The following is a 25,455-nucleotide window of genomic DNA, read 5'->3' on the forward strand; positions in this document are numbered from 1 at the left end:
TTATACACTGCCAGTTTGTTTGCTTTACATAGCATTGGCATCCAGCTGATAGTTCTTACATGTAAAGTATCTAATATAACAAAAGTCAACACTACTGTCTAGACAAATGAAAAAGGATTTCACTTGTATAACTGCATAAGCCTATGTCATGTAGTACTGTTTACAAATTAAGCTAACTTTACTGCTTCTTACTTTTAGTACAGTTTCCATTAGACCAGGGAAGTTTCCTGTGATCTGTGTTTCACAAAGTATGACAGTAATTTAGCTTCATTGTTCTGTTGTTTTCAATCTGTGCAATAACCCTGTTGAAAGAGGTCAGAACCAGTGGGGCATATTGCTATTTCCTCTGCAGCAGTGAAGTACAAGAAATTTTCCACAGCAAAAGTGTGTTGCCTCTGCTTCTAAAATAAAGCTTCACCATTATAGATTCTCTTTAGGTCAAAACAAAACATGAAATCGCTTGTCGTCCAAAAAGTCACAAGCTTTGCTGCTGAACACAATGAGTGTTTTCTCAAACAGGCATGGGTTGGTCTCCTTCCCAGCCTCTGATTCAGTAATTTCCTCCTTCAGAATCTTCTAGGGCCCCATGTCAAGTCCACTATACAGGATTCTCTGATGGGTATTGGAAGGTAGGAGATGAAGGAAAGGGAGTTCAAAAAATCTGCTTTTTTTTCTTTCTTTCTCTCTTTCTTTGTTGAGATGAAGTCTTTCTCTGTCACCCAGGCTAGAGTGCAGTGGCATGATCTCGGCTCATTGCAACTTCTGCCTCCTGGGTTCAACTCCTGCCTCAGCCTCCCAAGTAGCTGGGACTACAGGTGCCCGCCACCATGCCCAGGTAATTTTTGTATTATTTAGTAGAGATGAAGTTTTGTTATGTTGGCCAGGCTGGTCTCGATCTCCTGGCCTCAGGTGATCCACCTGCCTTACCCTTCCAAAGTGCTGGGATTATAGGCATCAGCCCCTGTGCCTGGCCAAAAATTTACATTTTTAACAAGCACCCCAGGTCATCCTAATGTATTTAAGTTTGAGAACTTCTCCAGGACTTAATTTATAAAACATAAGATTCAAATAACCTTTATTTTTCTTATTTAATCAATATCACCAATAAGTTAATTTTGATCTCAATTAGGGAAAGACATTTAATATTGTTAAGAAGTCATATAACAAGAAAATAAAATGAGATCCAGTCCACTTACACAATTAAAATAATTTAAGTGGGAAATAATTCATACAATGAACAGATACATAAAGTCAGTTTCAATATCCTTGAAACATGGGTGGCAAACTCAAATTCTTAAATGGTTAAAGCTAGAGGATAAAATAAAATGTAAACTAAGCTACCAGTATTGTGAAAGCATGGCACCACCCTAGTTGTATGATGTCATAAATAAGACACATCTGCTGACTCTCTATAGACTCAAGCGACCGTTTCGTATCACCTGCCCTTGAACCACAGCTACTGAAGAAAGTCTACAGAAAGCACAGTCTTCTACCATGGTTTCTTCCAAATATGAATCATTTAAGTTATGCTTGAACAGACTACTTCTGGAAAGACACGCAGTAAACCAATGAGCAGTTGCTTTTGCAAAGGAAAAGTAGGAAGACCAGGAAAAAGGTTTTGTTCATTTATTTTTACTTATACCCTCGAATATTGCCTTAAAGTGTTTACGTATGTATTTTACTTCTAAAGAAAATTTAAAAAAAGAATATACTAAACAAAATATCTGAAAATATAAAGGAGATAAGCCTATGCAACTAGGTTTATAGTGACTAGAAACTATAAGAAGCAGCAAAGGTCTAAATGGGTGAGTAGGTAAAGCAACCAAAGAATGCAAGGTAGGCTGGGCGTGGTGCTCATGTCTGTAATCCCAGGATTTTGGGAGGCTGAGGCAGACAGATCACCTGAGGTCAGGAGTTCAAGACCAGCCTGGCCAACATGGTAAAACCCTGGCTCTAATAAAAATATAAAAAGTAGCCCAGTTCAGTGGCTCACGCCTGCAATCCCAGATACGTGGGAGGCCAAAGCAAGAGAATTGCTTGAACCCAAGAAGCAGAGGTTACAGTAAGCTGAGATTGCCCCACTGCACTCCAGCCTGGGCAACAGAGTGAGACTCCATCTCAAAAAAAAAAAAAAAAAAGAGCGAGACTCCGACTCAAAAAAAAAAAAAAAAAAAAAATGTAGTCCTTACGAAATTCTTATAGGATTGGCATAATAAAATAGTACTGAGGTATTTGTACAAATGGAAAAGATAGCAAACTGTTCACTAGTATTCACAGATTCACAGGCTGAAAATAGGTACTTTCATTTTATATGTAATTTGGTAGAATAACCTCTTAGAAAGATGAGCCATAATGTCGGCCTGTGTCATTTCTAGCACTCAAAAAAAAAAAAATAATAATATAAGGAAGAATAAGCTCTGCAGGGGCTTCATTCAAGTATGCATTCAAGCCCTTGGCACATAAAGAAGAAGGGTCAAAAGAGAGCAAAGAGGAGTGATGTTAGCAAGATAACAGAATAGGAAATCTTAGACGACTCTTCCCACAGCAGGCACTATCATTCAATAGCCACACATAAATCAATTCCCTTTGTGAGAAACCCAGAGACTACTTGACAGGCTCCTGCTTACCAGGCAAGTATAACCCCAGTTACATCGAAACCAGTAGGAAAAGCAGAACCATTTCTTTGACATAATACCCATTCCCAGAATGGTGCTATATGATCAGGAGAGAACTCTCAACTTTTGGTTTCTCCCCAAGGAGGGAAAAAATTGGACCACACATCTAACACTCCAATTTTTCCAGGTGCTGTCTGAAAAACTGGCTTCTATCTCACCTGAGTTAGAAGCGCTGAGGTCCAACATGTATTAGTCCCCTGTGTGCTACAAAGAACAAACAGGAGATTTGAACTAGCACGCGGGCACTCACCACAGCTTCTGCTCTTGGCTCAGCACAGAGAAATCAGACAATAACCCCAACTCCCAGCTCTCCCAGGGGAGGAAGAGTTGCACTAAGTGTCTAATGCCCCAACTTTTCCAGGTACTGCCCAAAGGACTGGCTTTTTCGGTCTTGTCTGTATTGGAGCACTAATGGAACCTAGCATACTCTAGTCACCTGGGGGCCAGTGAGAAAAAACACAGTGGTTTGATGTAGCATATTAGTCACCATAGCCCCTCTCCCTGGTGCAGCACAGAGGAAAAAAAGCAAAAGAAATAAGAAGAAAAAGAAAAGCCCCACAAAACCAAACAAAATCCAGATCCCAACTTATCTCTGGGGAGAGAAAGATTTGGACAAGACATCTAATGATCCAGATTCTCTGGTGACTGCCCAAGGAGCTGGCTTCCTTCCAAGATAAGTTTCACTCATCTTGGAACACCAATGGGACCTAGTGTGCTCTAGACACTTGAGGCCCCTAAGAACAAAAAACAAGGTTGGACTAGCATGAAGGTTTAAGGGGCCTCCAGAATCCCTGATCAGGCCTACTGGTGAGGGTTTCTCCTACACAAGCCCAGTCCATGCAAACTGAGAAAGGTGACTGCTTTGTCCAATGTGCAGATGCCAACACAGAGTAAAGGAAAATGAAGAAATGGGGAAATACGTTCAAAATAAAGGAAGAAGATACATCTTCAGAAATTGACCTGAATAAAGCATAGGTACAATTTTCCTAACAGACATTTCAAAATAACTCATAAAGATGCTCATTGAAGTGATGAGAACAATGCATGAATAAAGTGAAAATTTCCACAAAGAGAGGCAAACTCAGGCCTTTAAAAATTATTCAGGCAAAGGAGCAAAAAGAGAAAAGAATAGAAAGAAGTGATGAAAGATTAAGAGAACTGTGGGACACCAACAAGTGGATTAATATATGCATGATGGGGTTTCCAGAGAAGAAAAAGAGAAAGAACCAGAAAGTTAATAGAAAGAAATAATGGCTGAAAACTCCCAAATCTAGCAAGGAAAATGGGCAACCAGATCCAGGAAGCTTGAAGGATTCTAAATAAGATGAACCTAAAGAAAGCCACACCAAGACATATTATAATCAAATGTCAAAAGTCAAAGACAACAAATTTTGAAAGCAGCAAAATAAAAGCAGCTCACAATATACAATAGAAGCCCTATAAAACAATCAGCGGGGTTTTTTTGTTTTGTTTTGTTTTGTTTTTTCAGAACCCTTACAGAACATTAAACACAACACAACACGTTTTTCTCAAGTATGCCTGGAACATTATCCAGGATAGATCACATTAGATCACAGAACAAGTCTTAACATATTTTAAAAATTGCAATCATACCAAGTATTTTCTCCAACTACAATGGAATAACACTGGAAATCTATATCACAAGGAAAACTGAAAAATTTACAAATAATGTAGAAATTATATAACACACTTTTGAACAACCAATGGGTCAAAGAAGAAATCAGGAGAAATTAGAAAATATCTTGAAACAAGATGAGTGAACATGAAAATAGAATGCAGCAAAAGCAGCTCTAAGATGGAAGTTATAGTAATAAATGCCTACATTAAGAAAGCAGAACAATTTCAAATAAACAACTTAATTTTGCACCTCAAGGAACAGAAAAAGGAGGAAACTAAATCCAAGATTAGCAGAAAAAAGAAAACAAGATTAAAGAAGAAATGAAATAGAGAATAGAGAAACAATAGAATAAATCAATGAAACTAAGAGTTGGTTCTTCGAAAAGATGAACAAAATCGACATACTTTTAACTAGACCAAGAAAAAGAGAGAAAACTCAAATAAATAAAATCAGAAAGAGGAGACATTACAATTGATACTGCAAATATAAAAGATTCATAAGAGAATACTATGAATAATTACATGCCAACAAATTGGATAACCTAGTAGAAATGGATAAATTCATAGAAACATACAATGTACCAAGACTGAATCTTAAATAAATAGAAAGTCTGAAGAAATCTATAAACAGTAAGGAGATTAAATAAATAACTAAAATCCTCCCAAGAAAAAGACCAGAACCAAATGGCTTCACTGACAATTTCTCTACCAAAAATTTGAATAACTAATGCCAATTCTTCTCAAACTCTTCCAAAAACTGAAGACAAGAGAATGCTTTCAAATTAATAAGGCTAGCATTACCCTAATATAAAAGCTATACAGTCATCACAATAAAAGATAATTTCAGGTCAATAATCCTGATGAAAATAGATGCAAAAATCTTTAACAAAATACTAGCAAAATAAATTCAAGAACACAATGAAAAGATTATACACCATGATCATGTGGGATTTATCCGTGGGGTGCAAGGATGGTTCAACACATGAAAATCAATTAATGTGATATATAGCATTAACAGAATGAGGGATAAAAATTACATGATCATTTCAATAGAAGCAGAGAAAGCATTTGATAAAATTCAACACCCTTTCATGATAAAAGCTCTCAACAAACTAGGAATACAGTCAGTCATGCATTGCTTAAAGACAGGGATACATGCCTAGAAATGTGTTGTTAGACAGTTCCCTCATTGTGCAAACATAATAGGGTGTACTTAACAAACCTAGATGGTAAAGCCTACTATGCACGTAGCCTATATAGTAAAGTCTATTGTACAAATCTGTACAGCATGTTATCCTACTCAATACTGTAAGCAATTGTAACACAGTGGTATTTGTATATTTAACCCTATTTATCTAAATATAGAAAATGTACAGTAAAAATATGACCACGTGTCATGAATAAGGATTGCAAGACTGGAAGTTGCTCTGAGTAAGTCAGTGAGTGACTGGTGAGTAAATGTGAAAATCTAGGACATTACTATAAACTACTACAGACTTTATAAACACTGTACACTTAGGATACACTAAACTTATAAAAATGTATGTTTTTCAATAATCAATTAACCTTAGCTTACTGTAACTTTTCTGCTTTATGAACTTTTAATTTTTTCAACTTTTTGACTCTTTTGTAATAACACTGAGTTCACAAACACATTGCACAGTTGTACAAAAATATTTTCTTTCTTTATATCTTTATTCTATAAGCTTTTGTTTTTTAATTTTTTGTTTTTACTTTTTAAATGTTTCTGTCAAAAACTAAGACACAAACTCACACGTTAGCCCACACCCACATGGGGTCAAGGTCATCAATATCACTGTCTTTTACCTCCATCTCTTGCCCTACTGAAAGGTCTTCAGGGGCAATAATATGCATAGATAGGTCGTCTTCTATGATAACAGTACCTTCTTCTGAAATACCTACTGAAAAACCTGCCTGAGGCTGTTTTATAGTTAACATTTTTTAATAAGTAGGAGTACACTCTAAAATAATGTACAAAGTATAAGTATAGCATGAGCCGGGCACAGTGGCTCATGCCTATAATCGCAGCACTTTGGAAGGCCAAGGTGGGAGGATCGCCTGAGCCCAGGAGTTTGAGCCAGCCTGGGCAACATAGCAAGACCCCATCTCTTTTTAAAAAAGTATAGTATAGTAAATACATAAAACGGTAACAGTCATTTATTATCATTACCAAATATGATGTAATGTACATAAATGTGTGTACTTTTTTATGACTGGCAGTGCAGTTGGTTTGTCTTCACCAGCATCACCACAAAAATGTGAATAATGCATTGCACTATGACATTAAAATTTCCCTTACATCACTAGGTGATATAATTTTTTTTTTTGAGACAAGAACTCGCTTTGTCACCCAGGTTGGAGTGCAGTGGTGTGATCATAGCTTACTGCAACCTTGAACTCCTAGGCTCAAGGGATCCTTCTGCCTCAGTCTTCTTAGTAGCTGGGACTACTGGCACACCCCATTGCGCTTAGCTAATTTTTTTTTTTTTTTGGTAGAGACAAGGTTTCACTTTGTTGCTCAGGCTAATCTTGAACTCCTGGGCTCAAGCAATCCGCCTTCCTTGGCCTTCTGAAGTGCTGGGATTGCAGATATAAGCAACCATGCCCAGCTGGTGATGGGAATTTCTCAACTCCATTATAATTTATGGGACCATCATTATATATGCAGTCTGTTGTTGACTGAAATGTTGTTGGGTGGCACATCGCTGTAGAAAAAATACCTCAACATAATAAAGATTATATGAAAAGTCTATAGCTAACATCCTATTCAATGGTGAAAAACTGCAAGATTTTCCATCTAAGATCAGGAACAAAGCAAGACTGTCCACTCTCCCAGCCTGAGCAATTAAGCAAGAAAAGAAAAGGCATCCAAATAGGAAAGAAAGAAGTAAAGCTGTGCCTATTTTCAAAAGAAGTGATATTATCTACTGAAAGCTCTAAATACGTAAAAGCTTTAAATAAATTTTAGAACTAATAAATGCAGTAAAGTTGCAGGATACAAAATCAACATAAAAAATCAGTTGCATTTCTATGTATTAATAATTAACTATTCAATCTCATTTAAAAACATTGAAAACAATAAAATTCTTAGAAATAAATTTAAGAAAATGAAAGACTTGTATATGAAAACTATGAAAAATTGGGAAAAGAAGTTAAGGAAGACATAAACAAATGGAAAGACACCTCATGTTCATGGACTCGAAGACTTAATATTGTTAAAATGTTCGTATTACCCAAAACAATCTATAGATTCAATGCAATCTTTATCAAAACCCCAATGACAGTTTTTACAGAAATAGAAAAAAAATTAAATTCGTAAGACCCCAGATAACCACGACAATCTTGAAAAAGAACAAAGCTGAAAACATCAAAGCTCCTGATTTCAAAATACATTAAAAATCTTCAGTAATTAAAACAGTGTGTTTTTAAAAACAGATGTATAGACCAATGAAAAATAATAGGGAGCCCAGGCTGGGCCCAGTGGCTCACACCTGTAATCCCAGCACTTTGGGAGGCCAAGGCAAGTTTGAGCTCAGGAGTTCAAGACCAGCCTGGACAACATGGCGAAACTACATCTGTACAAAAAATACAAAAATTAGCCAGTCATAGTGGCATGCAGTGCCTGTATTCTCAACTACTTGGGAGGCTGAGGGGATCGCTTAAGCCTGGGAGGCAGAGGTGGCAGTGAGCTGAGATCACACCATCACACTCCAGTCTGGGTGACAGAGTGACACCCTATTTCAGGAAAAAAAAAAAAAAAAAAAAAAAAAAAAACGGAATAGAGAGCCCAGAAATAAATCAATAAATCCATGCATATATGGTCAAACAATCTTCAAAAAGGGTGCCAAGAAGAATACACAATGGGAAAGAATAGTTACTTCAACAAATGATATCAGAAACTGGATATCCATATGCAGAGAAAAATGAACTTGAACTCTGATCTTATACCATATACAAAAATCAACTCAAAGTATATTAAAGATTTAAAAGTAAGACCTGAAACCATAAATCTTCTGGAAGGAAGCATAGGGGAAAATCTGCAGGACATTGGTCTTGGCAATGATTTCATGAACATGATGCCAAAAGCACAGGCAACAAAAGCAAAAATATACATGTAAGAGTATATCAAACCAAAAAGTTTCTGCACAGCAAAGGAAACAATCAATAAAATAAAAAAGCAACATATGAAATGGGGGAAAACACTTTCAAACCATATATCTGATAAGAAGTTAAGTTCCAAAATATATAAGGAACTTCTACAACTTGATAGCAAAAAATCCAATAGTCTCATTAAAAAATGGGCTAATGACCTAAATAGATATTTCTTCAAAGAGGAAAGACATTGTTCATCTCTAAAGACATACAAATATCCAATAGGTGTATGAAAGATGCTCAATGTCACTAATCATCAGAAAAATGCATATCAAACCAAAATGAGGCTGGCCACAGTGGCTCACACCTGCAATCCCAGCACTTTGGGAGACCGAGAGGGGAGGATCACTTGAGCCCATGAGTTTGAGGCCAGCCTGGGCAACATAGCAAGACCTCATCTCTAACATAATAATAATAATTAAAAATAAAAATTAAAAAATGAGATATCATATCACTTCTGTTAGGATATCTAGTATCAAAAAAACACACAAAAAAACAGGTGTTGATGAAGATATGCAGAAATTGGAACTCTTGTACACTGTTGGTAGAAAGGCAAAATGGCATAGTTGCTATGGAAAACGGTATGGAGGTTTCTCAAAAACTTAAAAATATAATTATATGATCCAGCAATTCCACTTTTGAGTATTTATCCAAAAGGGTTGAAATCAGGATCTCAAAGAGATTAGCACTCCCATGTTCACTGCAGCACTACTCATAAGAGCCAAGATGTGGTAACAATCCATTTCTCTTTCAAAAGATAAATAGATCTTTAAGGTGGCATATACACACAATGGAATATTATTTGGCCTTAATAAAAGAGGAAAATCTTGCAGCATGTGACAACATGGACGAACCTTGAAGATATGCTAAGTGAAATAAGCTAGTCACAGGAACACTAACACTGTATGATTCCACTTACATGAGGTTATCTAAAATAGTCAAAATCATAGAAGCAAAGAATAGGATGGTAGATTCCAGGGGCTGGGTAAGGGGGAAATGTGGAATCGTTAATCAATGGATATGAAATTTCAGTTTTATAAAATAAGTAAATTCTAGGGATCTGCTTTACAACATTGTGCCTATAGATAATAATACTGCATTGTACACTGAGAAATCTGTTAAGAGGATAGATCTCATGTTATGCATTCTTAACAGAATTTAAAAAGCAGACAGCAAATGACATCTGCTGTGGCCAATATAAGAGCTCTGCTGTTCATGAATGCCAAATTTGCAAACTCTAATCTCTGAAACTCTGCATATGTCACCTGCTGGATCTTTGCTGTCTACCTGCTACTTCTAGTCTTATTTGATCCAGTTTCCCATCTAACTTTTCAGGAAGGCTGTCTTCTAAATAGTCCAAATCACCTCTATCCCACTTGACAGTTTCCTGATCTTGGCCCTTCTTTGTCTGCTGCCACCTGTACTAAGACAAGACAATGTTCTTGCCTGACTAAAGTGTGATTCAGAGACCACTTCCTCGTCCACTTAATAGTCATTCATATGACTCACTGCTCTGTGATATTGTTTAGGCTTGGTTTACGCCACCATGATGGCCCAACTCAGGCAGCTTGATGAAACCCTAGAGTTGGGACCCTGGACTCCCTTAACAGCAATGCCTGCTGTCACATACCTTAATTCAAGGCTAACATAATCCGAATCCTATTTAACCACATCTATCCTTTTTCAATTTTCCCTCAAAACAGCCTCAGGATGTCCTGAGAATATGTCCCCCACCTACCACATCTATTCTTAATCGGGCCTCCTAAAAACTAACAGCCCCATTTTGCCTAGGTAGGCCTAGATGATCATAGCTTCACACATTTGAGGATTAAGATGTTGTTTACATGACTAAAATTTTTTTAAATGTTTTAAAATATTTTAAACATCAAAAGCAGAAAGCTCTTAGTGGCTGTATTTCATTGATGTCATTTCTAATTCTCAATGGAATGAGCAAATCAAGGAATTTTACTTTAGAAAAGGTTCAGTTCACCCTGGTTAGTCAAATTCCCTTTTGACACCAGATTTGATATCCAGTTTATCAAGACAAATTTAGATAAGAAAATAGAAACTGAGAAATGTTAGCTAACTTTGTGGGACAAAATACTCAGCAGAAAAGTGACAGGTCCTGGATTTGGAAAACAATCTCTTTGCTAAAGATCTGCCTCAGGGAATGAGGGAGAAGCTGAAAAAATAATGCACCTTGAGTTGTAGGAAGTAGTGGTCTATCTTCCGACAACCATGGCATTTTAGGGCTGCAATTAACAGTAGAAATCATCAGATCTAGTCATTTCATTTTACAAATGAGGAAACTGAGGCCAAGAAAAGTCAATTGACTTACCCAGAGTCAAAGAGCTATTTTTAATAATTTGCAGAAAAAGAAAAACAATAAACCAGTAAAAAATGACACAAAATTTGAGAACTTTGGGGATATAAAACAGGGCCTCAGAGGAGGCAGAAGAAAAGGAGGAATTGCAGGGCAGTGAAAAGTGTGGGCCCTGGAGTTAGTTCTCTGGTTCTAACTATGCCACTTCTTAGCACTGTGTCATTGGGTACTCAACTTCTCTTTAAAAAAAAAATTATTATTAAATAGAGATGAGGTCTCACTATGTTGCCCAGCCTGGTCTCAAACTCCTGAGTTCAAGAGATGCTCTAGCCTCTGCCTCCCAAAGTGCTAGAGTGACAGGCACTGGCTACCACGTCCAGCCTCAACTTCTCTTTATTACTACTTTTATTAAATTATGTGAAGGCTAAGTGTCCTAACACAGAAGTACAACATAGTAAAATTGATAATAAAAGAATTATAACAATTACTTAAATCCACCCATCATATACCACATATCAAATAGCTATTTTTTGAAAGCTACCTGTACATTCTCACAGTAATCCTATCAGATTGGAAGTCACCATTTCACAGATGAAGAGACTAGGGCACTAAAAGATGAAGGAAAGTTGTCTGAGACCTCACAGCTAGCAATTAGTAGAGTCAGGTTGTAGGCAGTTTAATTCCAGAACCAGAAATAGATCCTGGACTTGACATCTGCTGAAGTGGTGGGAGGTGCTGGATCTGTCTAGCCCACCCGCCTTCAGGATCCGATTCTTGTTATATCCACCTTGCTAAGACCCAGAACCTAGGTCTGACAAACATCCCTTTCAAGGCAGTACACACGAATAGATTTCCACAGAACAGAAATTACATTCAAATACAAAACAAATCAAAATAAACAAACAAAAGGCTGACCATGCTACCAAAATAAAGGTAGGAGAAGCCAGCAAGTGTGAAAATACACTTCCTATTGAAAGTAGATACCACGTGGTAAAGTCAGAGAGGATCTAGGCTAAGACAAGCCACTAAGGTTTTTTTTTTTTTTTTTTTTTTTTTTTTGAGACGGAGTCTCGCTCTGTCACCCAGGCTGGAGTGCAGTGGCCAGATCTCAGCTCACTGCAAGCTCCGCCTCCCGGGTTCACGCCATTCTCCTGCCTCAGCCTCCCGAGTAGCTGGGACTACAGGCGCCGCCACATCGCCCGGCTAGTTTTTTTTTTTTTTTTTGTATTTTTAGTAGAGACGGGGTTTCACCGTGTTAGCCAGGATGGTCTCGATCTCCTGACCTCGTGATCCGCCCGTCTCGGCCTTCCAAAGTGCTGGGATTACAGGCTTGAGCCACCGCGCCCAGCCAAAACCATTAAGGTTAAAAGTCAGAAAGAAAGTTGCATCATCTAGAGATTGAATAACTAGGTGTCTTTATCATTTTCATGCCACTAGTTATAGAAGACTTACTCAGTTTATTGATATTTGGCATTAAAGTATCCCATGTGCTTAAATATTCAGCTCTAAATCCATCCATAGAAAACAAGATAACAGGTGGCAGGTCAAACCTGAAAATGAAAAACAAAATTTGTCAATTATTTTGGATAGTTATATTTACCTCAAAAGCATTGCAATCTTTTTTTTTAGACCTGTGTTTAAGGTAAAATAATTGGGTAACTTTTGGGCCATAGCCAGACACCGTCATTTTTTTTTTTTTTTTTTTTTTTTTTTTTAAGACACAGTTTCACCGTCACCCAGCCTCCACCTCCTGGGTTCAAGCGATTCTCGTGCCTCAGCCTCCCAAGTAGCTGGGATACAGGTGCACGCTGCCACACCTGGCTAAATTTTAGTAGAGATGGGATTTCACCATGTTGGCCAGGCTGGTCTCCAACTCCTGACCTCAAGTGATCCACCCACCTTGGCCTCCAAAGAGCTGGGATTACAGGCATGAGTCACCGCGCCTGGCGTAAAATTTTACTTCTGTTACACACACACACATTTCACAGATGTATAGTTTGATAAATTTTCATTAACTGAACTCCACTGTGTAGTCATCACCCAGATGAAGAGACAGAATATTATCAGGATGCTTGTGCTTCCTGTGGTCACTACACTCTCCAAACCATACCCTACCAAGGATGATCAGTATCTTGATTTCCAACAGCATAGATTAGCTTTGTTTATTTTTGTACTTACATTTATATGCAAATAAAATCATACAGTATGCATTTTGTTGAGTCTCAATTCTTTTACTCCACATTATATTTGAGATTCTTCCATATTGTTGCAAGTAATTATGGATCATTCATTCATATAGCTGTCTAATATTCCAGTGAATGAATAAACCAGAACTTATTCTACTGTCCACGGGCACTTGAGTACTTTCCAATTTGGAAAGTTATTAGGTTTCCAGACCTAAGAGAACCTGTGGTTTAACTTCATTTACATAAATTCTAAAACAGGAATGTATGATGATAGAAATCACAATAGTGATTGTCTTTGAGAAGTAAGCAATGGGAAGGGACATGAGGTATCTTTCTGGGATGGTGGAAATATTCTATATGTTGGAAATATTCTATATTAGTAAGTTACATAGCTTAGTGAATTTCCAAATTGCATTATACTATACAATTAAGATAGGACCATTTCAATGTATATGAACTATAGGATACCTCAATTTAAAAATAAAAATGGAAAACTGGGACTCTTTGAACTGCAGTGTGCAGAAAATTCATGAAGAAATTAAAGTGGCCTAGCGCAATTTGCATGAGAAAATACTTATTTTTTTCATAAAGTCATTAACATAACTCTGATTAAAAATTTTATATTCATAAATATGCCATTAAAATAACTTGGAAGATTAAAGACAGGGTCAACTGTCTGTGGGATCAAGAGTGGAATCCAAAGATCCAGTGCACCCCTTTTTTAATGGCCAGCTTGCCTGTCCAAGCTAACTGGAGAGTGCATTTTACATTCTGCTGATACGAACATTCTTGTAGCTAAAACATCCTTAATTATTTGCTAAAGATAAATTCATAAAGATCACATTTCCTGGTCTTACGACAAACTTTCAAAGGAGACTAAAATATTGCCACAATTCATTCCCAACAGTAGATATTAACTTATACAGTACTTTCATAAACAAGACAGGTAGCTGGGACTTTATATACACAAATCACGATGTACTGATTATTTCATGGAGTAAAAGTTGTATCTTCTTTTCATTTTTATTTCTCTGATTGCTAAAAAACTTGAACATTGCATCCATATTATTTTCATTGCCTGTGATGAAGCTTGAGTAAGAGCTCACTACATGCCAAGAACTGTCATCTCTGATCTATTATTTCACTAGGATCATGTAGCTTACCCAAGGTGTCCCACCACCAGTAGGGGCAGAGCTAAGCTATTGGCTCACATCTGTCTGATTTAAGAGTCTAAGCTCCTTACTATACTATGATCACTAGCAAAATAGTAAGGCAAACAAGCAAAGAGAATACTAGCATAAATGTCTGGCAAGAGGGTTTTATGTAATGTCTTTAGCCACTATAAAATTTTTACCAGCAAATATTATTCATGGTGAGCAGAATCATCGTTGTCCATTTTCCTTGCAGGGATGGAAGGTATAGGCAGGAATGACTTCAATGGAATAAAGAGAATGAGGGGTTTGTAGGTGATGGTCAGTGTCCTACTGACCACCACCACCACCCCTTTCCTCACCAGGTTCCTTTCTAGTCTTACCTTGCATCAAGGTTGCCAAATCAGTCCTGTAATTTCTCTGGGATGCTGCTCCAGCTCTCAAATCCTCAGGGGGACAGTGATTTGCCAGTTTGGAGAAGAACTAATCATTTGGGCTTAGTCATCTAGGTTTGTTGAGACTCTTTACAAAGACTTTAGTGAAAACCTTCCTGCTCACCTAATGTCTCTCCTCCCAGTTATCAACAGGTGAGGGAGTCTTGGTGCCTCAAACAATTCTTACCCTTATTCAGGCCCTTACCCCTTCTTCTGATGAATCGCACAGCATCACGGGCTCAGCCTATGACTTGAGGGAGCGTTATGCCACAGAGACTCTGGGACCTTGCTGCCTGGGTTTGCTTCCTGTTTCCAGCAACCACTAGCAATGCAGCACTGGGCAAGTGATTTCACAGCTTTTGCCTCCATTTCATTCTTTGTAAAATGAGGATGGAGATAATAGAACCAAAGGGTTTTTATAAGGACTAATATGTAAGATGACTGTTGTGTAATGTACATGCTGGTACATAATAAGAACTATATGAATGTTAGCCAGTATTAGTATGCTTTTCAGAGATGAATTGACAGGGTAATTTGAAATACGAGAAAATGCCATGGACACACCTTAATAGATTCAAGTATCAGGTTCATCCAATAAAACAAGTGACTACAGAAAAATTTCACTAGAAAAATATTAACAATTTCTTGAGTAACTACTATGTACCATGCACCAGAACTAAAATTAACCTACTGCTTGATAACTCGCCAAGCATATTCCCTTGCTTTAGGTCATTTAATTCTCACATGAAATTGTCTGATCCTGGCATTATTATTATTTCAATTTCATAGATGAAGCTCAGAGAAGTGACTAGTGCAAAAGACCCACAGGCAAAATCAGGACTCAAACTTCTCTCATTTTATTCTAATCCTTTGCTCTTCCACCCACAAAGTGGGAAGAGAGCAGCTGAATCTGAGCTACAAACCAAAGTAACATGGAACAAAAACAGGCACATTATCCATACTCCTTTTCAAAATGAAATAACACTATTTAAAAATGCCTCCACTGGGCCAGACACAGCAGCTCATGCCTGTAATCCCAGCACTTTGGGAGGCCAAGATGGCAGGATCAGTTGAGCCCAGAAGTTCGAGATCAGACTGGGCAACGTGGAAAAACACTGTCTCTAGAAAAAATACAAGAATTAGCTGAGAATGGTGGCACATGCTTGTAGTCCCAGCTACTTGGGAGGCTGAGGTGAGGGAATTGTTTGAGCCTGGGAGGTGGCAGCTGCTATGAGTCATGATCATGCCACTGCACTGCAACCTGGGCAACATACTGAGACCCTGTCTTGAAACAAAAAATGCCTCCACTGGCCAGCACAGTAGTTCATGCCTGTTATCATGGCATTTTGGGAAGCCAAGGCAGGAGGATCACTTGAGTTCAGGAGTTTGAGTCCAGTCTGGGCAACATAGTGAGACCCTGTCTGTACAAAAAAATACAAAATAATGTTTACCTGGGTGTGGGGGCCCATGCCTATAGTCTCAAATACTTGGGAGGCCGAGATGGGAGGATAGCCCGACTCCAGGAATTTGAGGCTGCAGTGAGCTGTGATCGTGCCACTGCACTCCAGCCTGGGTGACAGAGTGAGACCCTATCTCTTGATGATGATGATGATGATAATAATAATAATAATAATAATAATAATAATAATAATAGTTAAATTTAAAACCTGCCTCTACCAATTCCTCCTAAAGCCAGGTATTCCTTTATTTTTCATCCATCCTTCCACCATTCTCCCTTACTTGGCCCAGAAAAGGGTGAAGGGCAGAGGGGTAGATGGAGAAATGGGGAATCCGTGCTGGCTTGAGGTGATGCACATTTCCAGGCCCCGGCAGTCAGCGAAGCAGCCATGATAAACGTGTGGAAAAGATGCATGGGAGAGGTGGGGCAGGAGTGTCACCTCACGTGTTCATCACCTGTGCCCCCTGACAAAGCTCTCCTCATCCACCCTTCAAAGACCTCCTCTCATTTCAAGGCCTGCACAAACCTCTTTCCCTGCTCTCAACAAGAAGAATTTTGAGGCACCAAGACGTAAAATAGAAAAGAGTTCTGGCCAGACATAGTGGCTCATGGCTGTAATCCCAACACCTTGGGAAGCCCAGGAGGGAGGATTGCTTGAGGCCAGGAGATCAAGATCAACCTAGCCAACACAGTAAGACCCTATCTTTATTTAAAAAAAGAAGACAGGAATTAAGTTATTTAAAAAAGGAAAAGGAGTTCTGGCAGAAGTAATTTCAAGTTAATTTCAATTCTGACCACAAGACCTTTGGAATATCACTTATTTAATATTCCAACCAATTTTTTAAAGTCATTACTGTGGCTGGGTAGAGTGGCTCATGCCTGGAATCCCAGCATTTTGGGAAGCCAAGGCGAGTGGATCACTTGAACTCAAGAGTTGGAGACCAGCCTGGGCAACCTAGTGAAACCTCATCTGTACAAAAAAAAAAAAAGAGAGAGAGAGAGAAAAATAAAAAATTAGCCAAGCATGGTGGCATGCCTGTAGTCCCAGCTACTCAGGAGGCTGAGATGGGGAGGATCACATGTGTCTGGGAGGTCAAGGCTGCAGTGAGCTGTGATTGCACCACTACACTCCAGCTTGGACAAGAGAGCAAGACCCTGTCTCAAAGACAAAAACATAATAAAGTCGTTGTTGTAAGATATGAATATAATAAATTAATATAAAAGGTCTTTGTAAAAAATAAAGCAAACAAAAGTCCATTAGAACTTGGAACCCACAAGAAATCTAATCCTTTGTCAACTATTCTGTTTTGAAATGTACATGAAGTGGAGGAAATTCTACTCTGCATCTGAACTAACTACATTCTTATGTGCACCTTTGTTAAAGGAGGATAAAAATCCCTGTATCAGTCATGCTTACCCTTCTGGACACTGAGACTGCTGGGCTGTGTCACAGTTTTCTTCCAGCCATGAGGTTTCTCCTGAAAAGCATAAGATCGAAATCTTTATACTTGCTGCACCACAGACAAGAAATGAGAAGCAAGTGTTCAATGGACATGATCTTCCCAAACTACTTAATTTCTGTCCCATGACTAATTTCTTCTAAAACACGTAAAGTGCATTTTCAGTTGTTGGCAAAGGCAGTGTCTCTAGTGACTTGTAGAGACCAGTAATCTGCACTAACTGAGTACCAGGAAGTCTATCTTTACCAAGAGAAACAGAGGGGATTTATTTATTTATTTATTTTATTTATTTTGTTTGAGATGGACTTTCATTCTTGTTGCCCAGGCTGGAGTGCAATGGTGTGATCTCAGCTCACTGCAACCTCCACCTCCCTGGTTCAAGCGATTCTCCTGCTTCAGCCTCCCAAGTAACTGGGATTGTAGGCATGTGCTACCACGCACGGGTAATTTTGTATTTTTTGTAGACACAGGGTTTCACCATGTTGGTCAGGCTGGTCTTGAACTCCTGACCTCAAGTGATCCTCCCGCCTTGGCCTCCCAAAGTGCTGGGATTACAGATGTGAGCCACCACACCCAGCCCCAAAGGGGATTGTTTTAGATGAAAAAAAGATATTTCTTCTTTTTCTTGACAATGTTTTTTGCCTCAAGAACAATATTTTCCCAACTGCTAGAATAAATGGATTTAATAACTATAGACATACAGTCTAAAGAAGAGAAAAAGGAAAGTATCAAGAAAAAAAAAAGAAAGAAATAGCCAATGAGAATAACTGATATCAAATGGGGAAAATTCAACAAATTTTTAAAATCTTAACAAAAATTAGCAAAAACAAAAAATTTTGCTTCATGGATATTTCTCATTGTAGAACATTCTAGCTCATTAGTGAAGTAGAAATGACAGACTATCTGCAATGACTAGTGTCACCATCTGCAATGCCTAGTGGATCTTGGCAATGCTTATCAATGGCTAACATATCCCAAAAAACACACCTGCAGGCATGATGTGCCTCTTGATGGAAATTATCTTTATCTTTTTAGATATGTACTTAAAATATGTACCTAAATACATATTTTAGATGAATGATACTCTTGGTTTTGCTTTGAAACAATGTAAAATTATGGAAGAGAGGCTGGCAATGATGAGCATATTTTGTTAAAGAAAAAAGTCTAAAAGTTGAAAATAGGCAAGAGGACTGATCATTAGACTTCATTTTAATGTCATGCTGGGAATTATCTAAAAAGCCCAACAATATATTATCCAATTATCAAGGGGTATGTGTCTTTATCCAGCTTACTCTTTATTATTCATTTTACAAGTTGTTTATTTGGGAGTAATAGATAACTAGTAGAAAACAAATAACAATATAACTGATTCATACCTGATAGCAAATAAATTGTCCTACAGAAATGCAATTCATTTCTGTCCCACCAAAAGATATGGTTCTAGTGATTTTATTCCAACATTCTTTCAGTCTTATATACACAATTTAGTAGCTTAGTTTCTTATTCTCTTTGAACTTGCTTTAATTCTAGTTGGTTATCTTATAAATGAGTTAGTAAATCTTTGACATGTTCATTTTATATTCAAAATTATACTTTGTCAATGTGAGACAAGATTGGCCATGAATTGATAACTGTTGAAAATAGTTGATGGACTTAGAGAGAAAACATCATAATATTCTCTCTACCTCTGTATGTGGTAGAAATTTATCATAACGTTTTTAGAAATTCTAAACTTAACAAAATATAAAAGTAATTAGCTGGTTTCTCAAACAAAAATGATTCAAATTCTCTCAAACTACTCTCAGAAGATAAAATTTTAATAAAAATTCTCAAACTACTCTCAAAAGATACAATTTTGACAAAAATCATTTAGCTTTTTTTAATTCTAAAAGCTGGTAGGCACATTTAACATTTAAAATATAAAATGTTAACTCTCAGAGTGAGAAAACATTTATATTTGTTTTAAAAAATAAACTGAAATGATTACATAAACTCCATCAGAGTAACCAGTGAATTCAGTAAAAAAAAAAAAAAAAAAAAAAAATTACCACATGGCCTAAGCATCCATCTTGAGATTAAAAAGTTAAAAGTTACCAAATTGGAACAGAAGAAGGGAGAATAGAGAGGTCAGAGGTAATATGGTCAGTGAATTTGTTAAAGAAGCAGACTAAAACCTATACTTGCCTTGTGAAATTAAAGAAATCTTGAAATGATACAGTATTGAGTATTAAATATTGAGTAATTATTATTTTTAAAAAGGAGTTACCATTTCAGACTTTTCTAATAACCCATTTCAGGTGATTTTTAATTATATTTTGTATAAAAACTGATTCATCGATTGGTACATAACTTATTTTCTATTTGCAGATTATAGTTAAGGTTTCTACTACAATATTTTCATCCAATCTCAGAAATCAGAATTCAACCTAATCTTTTTTTGTCAAAAGTATTAAAATTGTCAGCTCAGTTTGGTGTGAGGTTATAAAAAGGGATTGATAGCTTGAAGAAATTTGGTTGATATATGTATATATGCATTTTTCATAAATTTCATCAGATGTTTGGAGGAATTGGTGATTTTTTTTTTTAAAGTCACATTACTTATAAAAGGGAGTGGGTAGAATAAAGAGTTGAATAACTTGAATAACTTGAATCCTAATCTTGACTCTACATTAACTCCGTGAGGATACTTAGCAATTTAAACCGTTGAGGACACATTTGTTTTGGCAATAACAACATTGGCTTAACAAGATGATATCTGAGCTAGAAAACCTCATTCTCTATATTTTAACTTTAGGATCTGCTATTCAGTGTCTGAAACTACAACTGCATCTGGCAAGGTCATTGGATTGGAAAAGACTTTGTCTTACAGACAAATAAGGAATTTTAAGATCTCCCTTCTATATCTATGCTGTGAGTTCTCCTCCTCTGTGGTTACAAACCGCATTTCATCCCACAGTAAATGCATTTGATCTTTTCTTCTACATGGAGTAACTAACGATTCTCTGACTTGTTTTGATTTTTGCAGCCTAGCATAGCTCTAGGAAACTCACAGAGTTCCTCTGAACTTGCAGGGGCAAATGAGTCAACATATTCCTGCTTACCTTGGCAAACACTCTTATAGTCAGCACAGCAATCTTTCCTCTGCAAACAGTCATCTGAACAAGAGCAAAGGCTGGCCTCTAATCTGGTCTCTCCACAACGAAATTTATTGCATGTCCATATTCGAGCTGTTAAATGATACAATTCAGTTCTGAGCATTTAAGCCTCCAATATAAAATACACAAATTTCATTTATTTACTGCTATATTATAATATTACAACCAAATATAATAATACAATACAATTCTTTATTGTAAATAATACAATCAAATAATACAATCAAATTATTTGATTGTATAATAATACATTTGATATACAATCAAATAATACAAACAAGAATTTCATTTATCTGTATTAATAAATGAAAACACATAATGCCAAATGAGGGGTAAACCACCACTTTTCTTCATTAGCTAGGTGGCAGAGAGAAATGCAGCTTTATAAACCACAACCCAGGTTTACTTAGCAGGTACACTGTGAGCTTGGAGAAGATCTGGACACAGCTCCTATTCCCACCCAAGAGCAGGAGCTCCCCAAAGTGAAGAATCACTAGCCCTGAATGATTATTGCCACCCAAGAGCAGCTTTGCCCAGCCTTGTCTAAGGACAAGCAGCAAGGAAGAAAAGGTGACAACAGAAGTAACAGGAGCACAGTCATGTCTTTGAGAATGTAGGCAGGTCAAGGTACTTCTCAGTGGAAAGTGACAGCAGTGACAAAGCAGCTACCACCCATGCCTCGGGGGTTCTCCCAGGCTATGGACTTAGGATGACAACAGTTTCAATAAATCCCATTGTTAAAAGCATCAAGAGGCTGGAGGAAGGTGGCTTGGCGCTGCCACCTGCTAGGAAACAGTGACTAAAATCAACGTCAGCCTTGTTCTGAGTCAAACACTCTCAATAGGTAACTTTTGTCCACCTCGGTTATATATAGATTTCTTCCTTCTCCAGCATTTCTCATTTACATAGAAAGAAACGGGTTTTGGAGATTAAGTAAAGGGAACACAGATCTCTATCTGTACTGGGTTATCCTCTCCCTCTTGCCCTTTTCAGGGAACATAAAGTAAAGAACTCTACTCTTCTAATCTTCACTCTCCTGCAACCACTAGACACCCCCCTCCACCACCTTCCCAGATTATTTAGGGAATTAAACATTGCAAGCTGCCTTTTCCACCTAGAGAACAGCATTTTTCAAATTGTGCCCTGTGGCATACTGGCATCAGAATGATCAAGAATCACCAGCTTTCCAAGTGACTTTTATGCACCTTGAAGTTTGAGAACCACTGCAAATGAAACAAACAAGATGTTGAACTTCAGCCATAGTAAAACTCCACTGAAACGTATGCAATGATACAGCATTTCATTTACCATAGCCTGTTATTCCTCAACCTTGGTTAAATAAAGTGTGAATTCTGTATTTAGCATTGTTAAGGGAGAAATGATAATAAGACCATGCATAGGTGTTATAGGTTTAATTGTGTCCCCTAAAAAGACGTTGAAGTCCCAACCCCCATTACTTGTGAATGTGATCTTATTTAGAAACGGTTCCAAATTACTTGCCGAGGCCAGGTGCAGTGGCCCACACCTGTGATCCCAGCACTTTGGGATGCCGAGGTAGCAGGATCACTTGAGGCCAGAAGTTCAAGACCAGCCTGGCCAACATGGTGAAACCCCATTTCCAACAAAAATACAAAAATTAGTTGGGCTTGATAGAGCACTCCTGTAGTCCCAGCTACTCAGGAGGCTGAGGCAGGAGAACTGCTTGAACCCAGGAGGTGTAGGTTGCAGTGAGCCAAGATTGTGCCACTGCAATCCGGTCTTTGTTTCAGAAAAAAAAAAAAAAAAAAAAAAAAAAAAGACATGGATTTAATAACTATAGACATACAGTCTGAGAAAAAGGAAAGTATCAAAAAAAAAAAAAAAAGAAATAGCCAATGAGAATAACTGATATCAAATGGGGGAAATTTAACAAATTTTAAAAATCTTAACAAAAATTAGCAAAAACAAAACATTTTGCTTCATAGATATTTCTCATTGTAGAACATTCTAGCTAATTAGTGAAGTAGAAATGACAGACTATTTCATTTCTGTCTTTGTTTCAAAAAAAATTACTTGTAGATAATTAAGTAAAATGAGGTCATTAGGGTGGGCCTTCATCCAGTATGACTGGTGTTCTTATTAAAAGGGAAAATTTAAACATAGACACAGACAGAGAGAAGACTATGTGAAGAGACACAGATTATGTGAAGATGAAGGCAGAGCCTGGAGCTGTGCTGCCACAAGCCAAAGATTGCCAGCACCCACCAGAAGCTAGGAGAGAGGCATGGAGCAGATTCTCTTTCGGAGTCTTCAGGAGGACCCAACCCTGCCAACACCTAAAAGTTGGACTTCCAGTCTCCAGAACTGTGAGAAAACAAACTTCTGTTGGCTAAGCCACCCAGTCTGTGGTAGTTTGTCGTGGCAGCCCTAGGAAACTAATACACAAGGTATGTAGATGAAAATTTGGACACAGACCTGGCGCAGTGGTTCATGCCTATAATCCCAGCACTTTGGGAGGCCAGGGTGGGAGAATTGCTTGAGCCCAGGAGTTCAAGACCAGCCTAGGCAACATGATTAAGTTTTGTATTTTTAGTAGAGATGGGGTTAAAAACAATTAGCCACGTGTGGTGCTGCATGCCTGTGGTCCCAGATACTCAGGAGACTGAGGTGGAAAGATCAATTAGACTCAGGAGATTAAGTCTGGAGTTAGCCATGATCATGCCACTGTACTCCAGCCTAGGCAACAGAGTGACACTCTGTCTCAAACAAAAGGAAAGAAAAGAAAAAAATTTGACATGTATTAATAGTAGCACAACCAACATGCTAATAAACTTATTCTCAGAACTCATACTTGATTCCACACAGGTGTCTTCAAAATCCCAGCAGCAATCGCCTCGGTCTTTACATGCCACATCACACCGGCAGTTCTCCAGTCCTCTAAATGATGCATCAAAGCACTTCCTCCTGCAGCTGCCTGCAAAGTAAAGGAAATAGGGCCCCAACATTTAGGAGCTATCCAATATCTCACACTTAAACAGTGGAAGCATACAGGAAGTACATGGCACAGACTACAACAGACAACTAGATGATTTTTATGGTGCTACAGGATCTACCAGTGCAATGTAATAAATAATGACACTGATAAGTCCGGGCGCCATGGCTCACGCCTATAATACCAACACTTTGTGAGGCCAGGGCGGGAGAATCACTTGAGGTCAGGAGTTTGAGACCAGTCTGGCTAACATGGCAAAACCCCATGTCTACTAAATATACAAAAGTTAACCAGGCATGGTGGTGCACACCTGTGGTCCTAGCTACTTGGGAGGCTGAGGCAGGAGAATTGCTTGAACTCAGGAGGCAGAGGTTGCAGTGAGCTGAGATTGTGCCACTGAACTCTAGCCTGGGCGACAAAGCAAGACTCTGCCTTAATAATAATAATAATAATAATAATAATAATAATAATAATGTGTTCAAGAAGTACATGGGAGCACATGGGGTGGGACAAAAACTAGCAAGGGGATTCAAGGACACCATTGAGTCTTGAGAAAGGATCAAGATTTTAAAAATCAGTGAAGCTAAGGAAGGCATATTTGGAGAACAGCAGATGGGTTATGATGGCTAAAGGGGTAGAGTTCAAAGGTAGAGGTGGACTAGAGTGAGGAAAGGTGCATATGCCATACTAAGAGGCTTGAAGCCCAACCTTTGGTAACGGGAAGTCATTAAAGAGTAAGCAGAGAGTAATGAATTAGATCTGTGTTTTAGAAAGTCACTCTGGAAAATAGGTGAGTAGGGTAGGGATGGAAACTCTTGAACTAAGCAAGAAATTTTAACCCAAACCAAAAATGATAAGGGCCTGAAGGAAGACAGTAGCAGTAGGCATAAGGAAGATGTAAATAGAGCTAAGAGAAATTAAAGTGCAATTAGTTTGAGTTTAGCTTTATATAAAGAGTGAAGAAGAGGAATGAGCCAAGGATGACTTCCAAAAGTAATTGTTTCAGGCACTGTGCTGGAAATTGCAGATTAAGTGATAAATAATGCAGATATAATTGTAGAGACTTTATATAATAAAAAATTTTAAGTGGTAACTGCAAAGTAACAGTGAATAACACACAGTAATGGCACAACTGGCTAGCTAATTCTGTAATAACATGCACAGATTTTAAAACTCACATTAGAAAAAAAAATACATAATGCCTATGGAAGGTGAGTTAACTGGAGTGGAAAATGGTGAAAATGACTCAGGGTTGGGGTTTAGGAGAATAGATGCAGTGGAAAAATGAGTAATAAACAGGATGACTATGTTAAGGATGCAGGCAAAAAGAGGCTGGAGTTAATTACCAATGTCCTGCCGGGGAGAGGGAAGAGAGTACTGCCACATAGGGCTGATCAACTCAGATGAAAGGAAGAGGACAAGGAAAAATGACTCTGGGAAGCCAGCCAATGGGTGTACTAAAGTGAATGAAAGAGTTGGAACAAAAGGAGGTTTTGTTCCGACATTAGATATGCCTTTTGCAATCAATTTATATGATTTAGGGGGTAAAATAGCCAAGAAATGATGCCCATTTGTGTGAACTAACGTCAAAACAATACTACTGAAATGGCCTGTCAACATTTCTTTGATCAAGGAATGGCACCATGGCCCAGAAACACAACAGCCAAATGACCAAGGGAAGATAGTAATCTTGCAGCAATTATTCAACTTTTCAGTTCTGCTGCGCTCCTAGGTCATATTAGGGAAACTGAGTATTTCTCAAGTAGATACATGGCTGGAAAATTGCCAGTTAACCTTACTGAGGCTTCCTAATGCTGCAGCAATGAGACT

At 37.9% G+C, this 25,455-nt stretch overlaps 1 protein-coding gene across 1 annotated transcript in view; it reads right to left on the reverse strand.

Moving 5' to 3' along the window:
- Positions 1–25,455, reverse strand: part of ENPP3 (ectonucleotide pyrophosphatase/phosphodiesterase 3) — a 98,026-nt gene that overhangs the window by 66,820 nt on the left and 5,751 nt on the right. The window contains exons 3-6 of the mRNA XM_030929638.1: positions 23,485–23,607; positions 20,601–20,726; positions 17,457–17,517; positions 12,262–12,359 (exon numbers count right to left, since the gene is read on the reverse strand). Coding sequence (XP_030785498.1) covers positions 12,262–12,359; positions 17,457–17,517; positions 20,601–20,726; positions 23,485–23,607 — 408 coding nt within the window. The remainder of the gene's footprint in view (positions 1–12,261; positions 12,360–17,456; positions 17,518–20,600; positions 20,727–23,484; positions 23,608–25,455) is intronic.

The sequence above is a fragment of the Rhinopithecus roxellana genome, chromosome 4 (genome assembly GCF_007565055.1).
Source record: "Rhinopithecus roxellana isolate Shanxi Qingling chromosome 4, ASM756505v1, whole genome shotgun sequence".
In the NCBI taxonomy this organism is placed as follows: Eukaryota; Metazoa; Chordata; class Mammalia; order Primates; family Cercopithecidae; genus Rhinopithecus; species Rhinopithecus roxellana.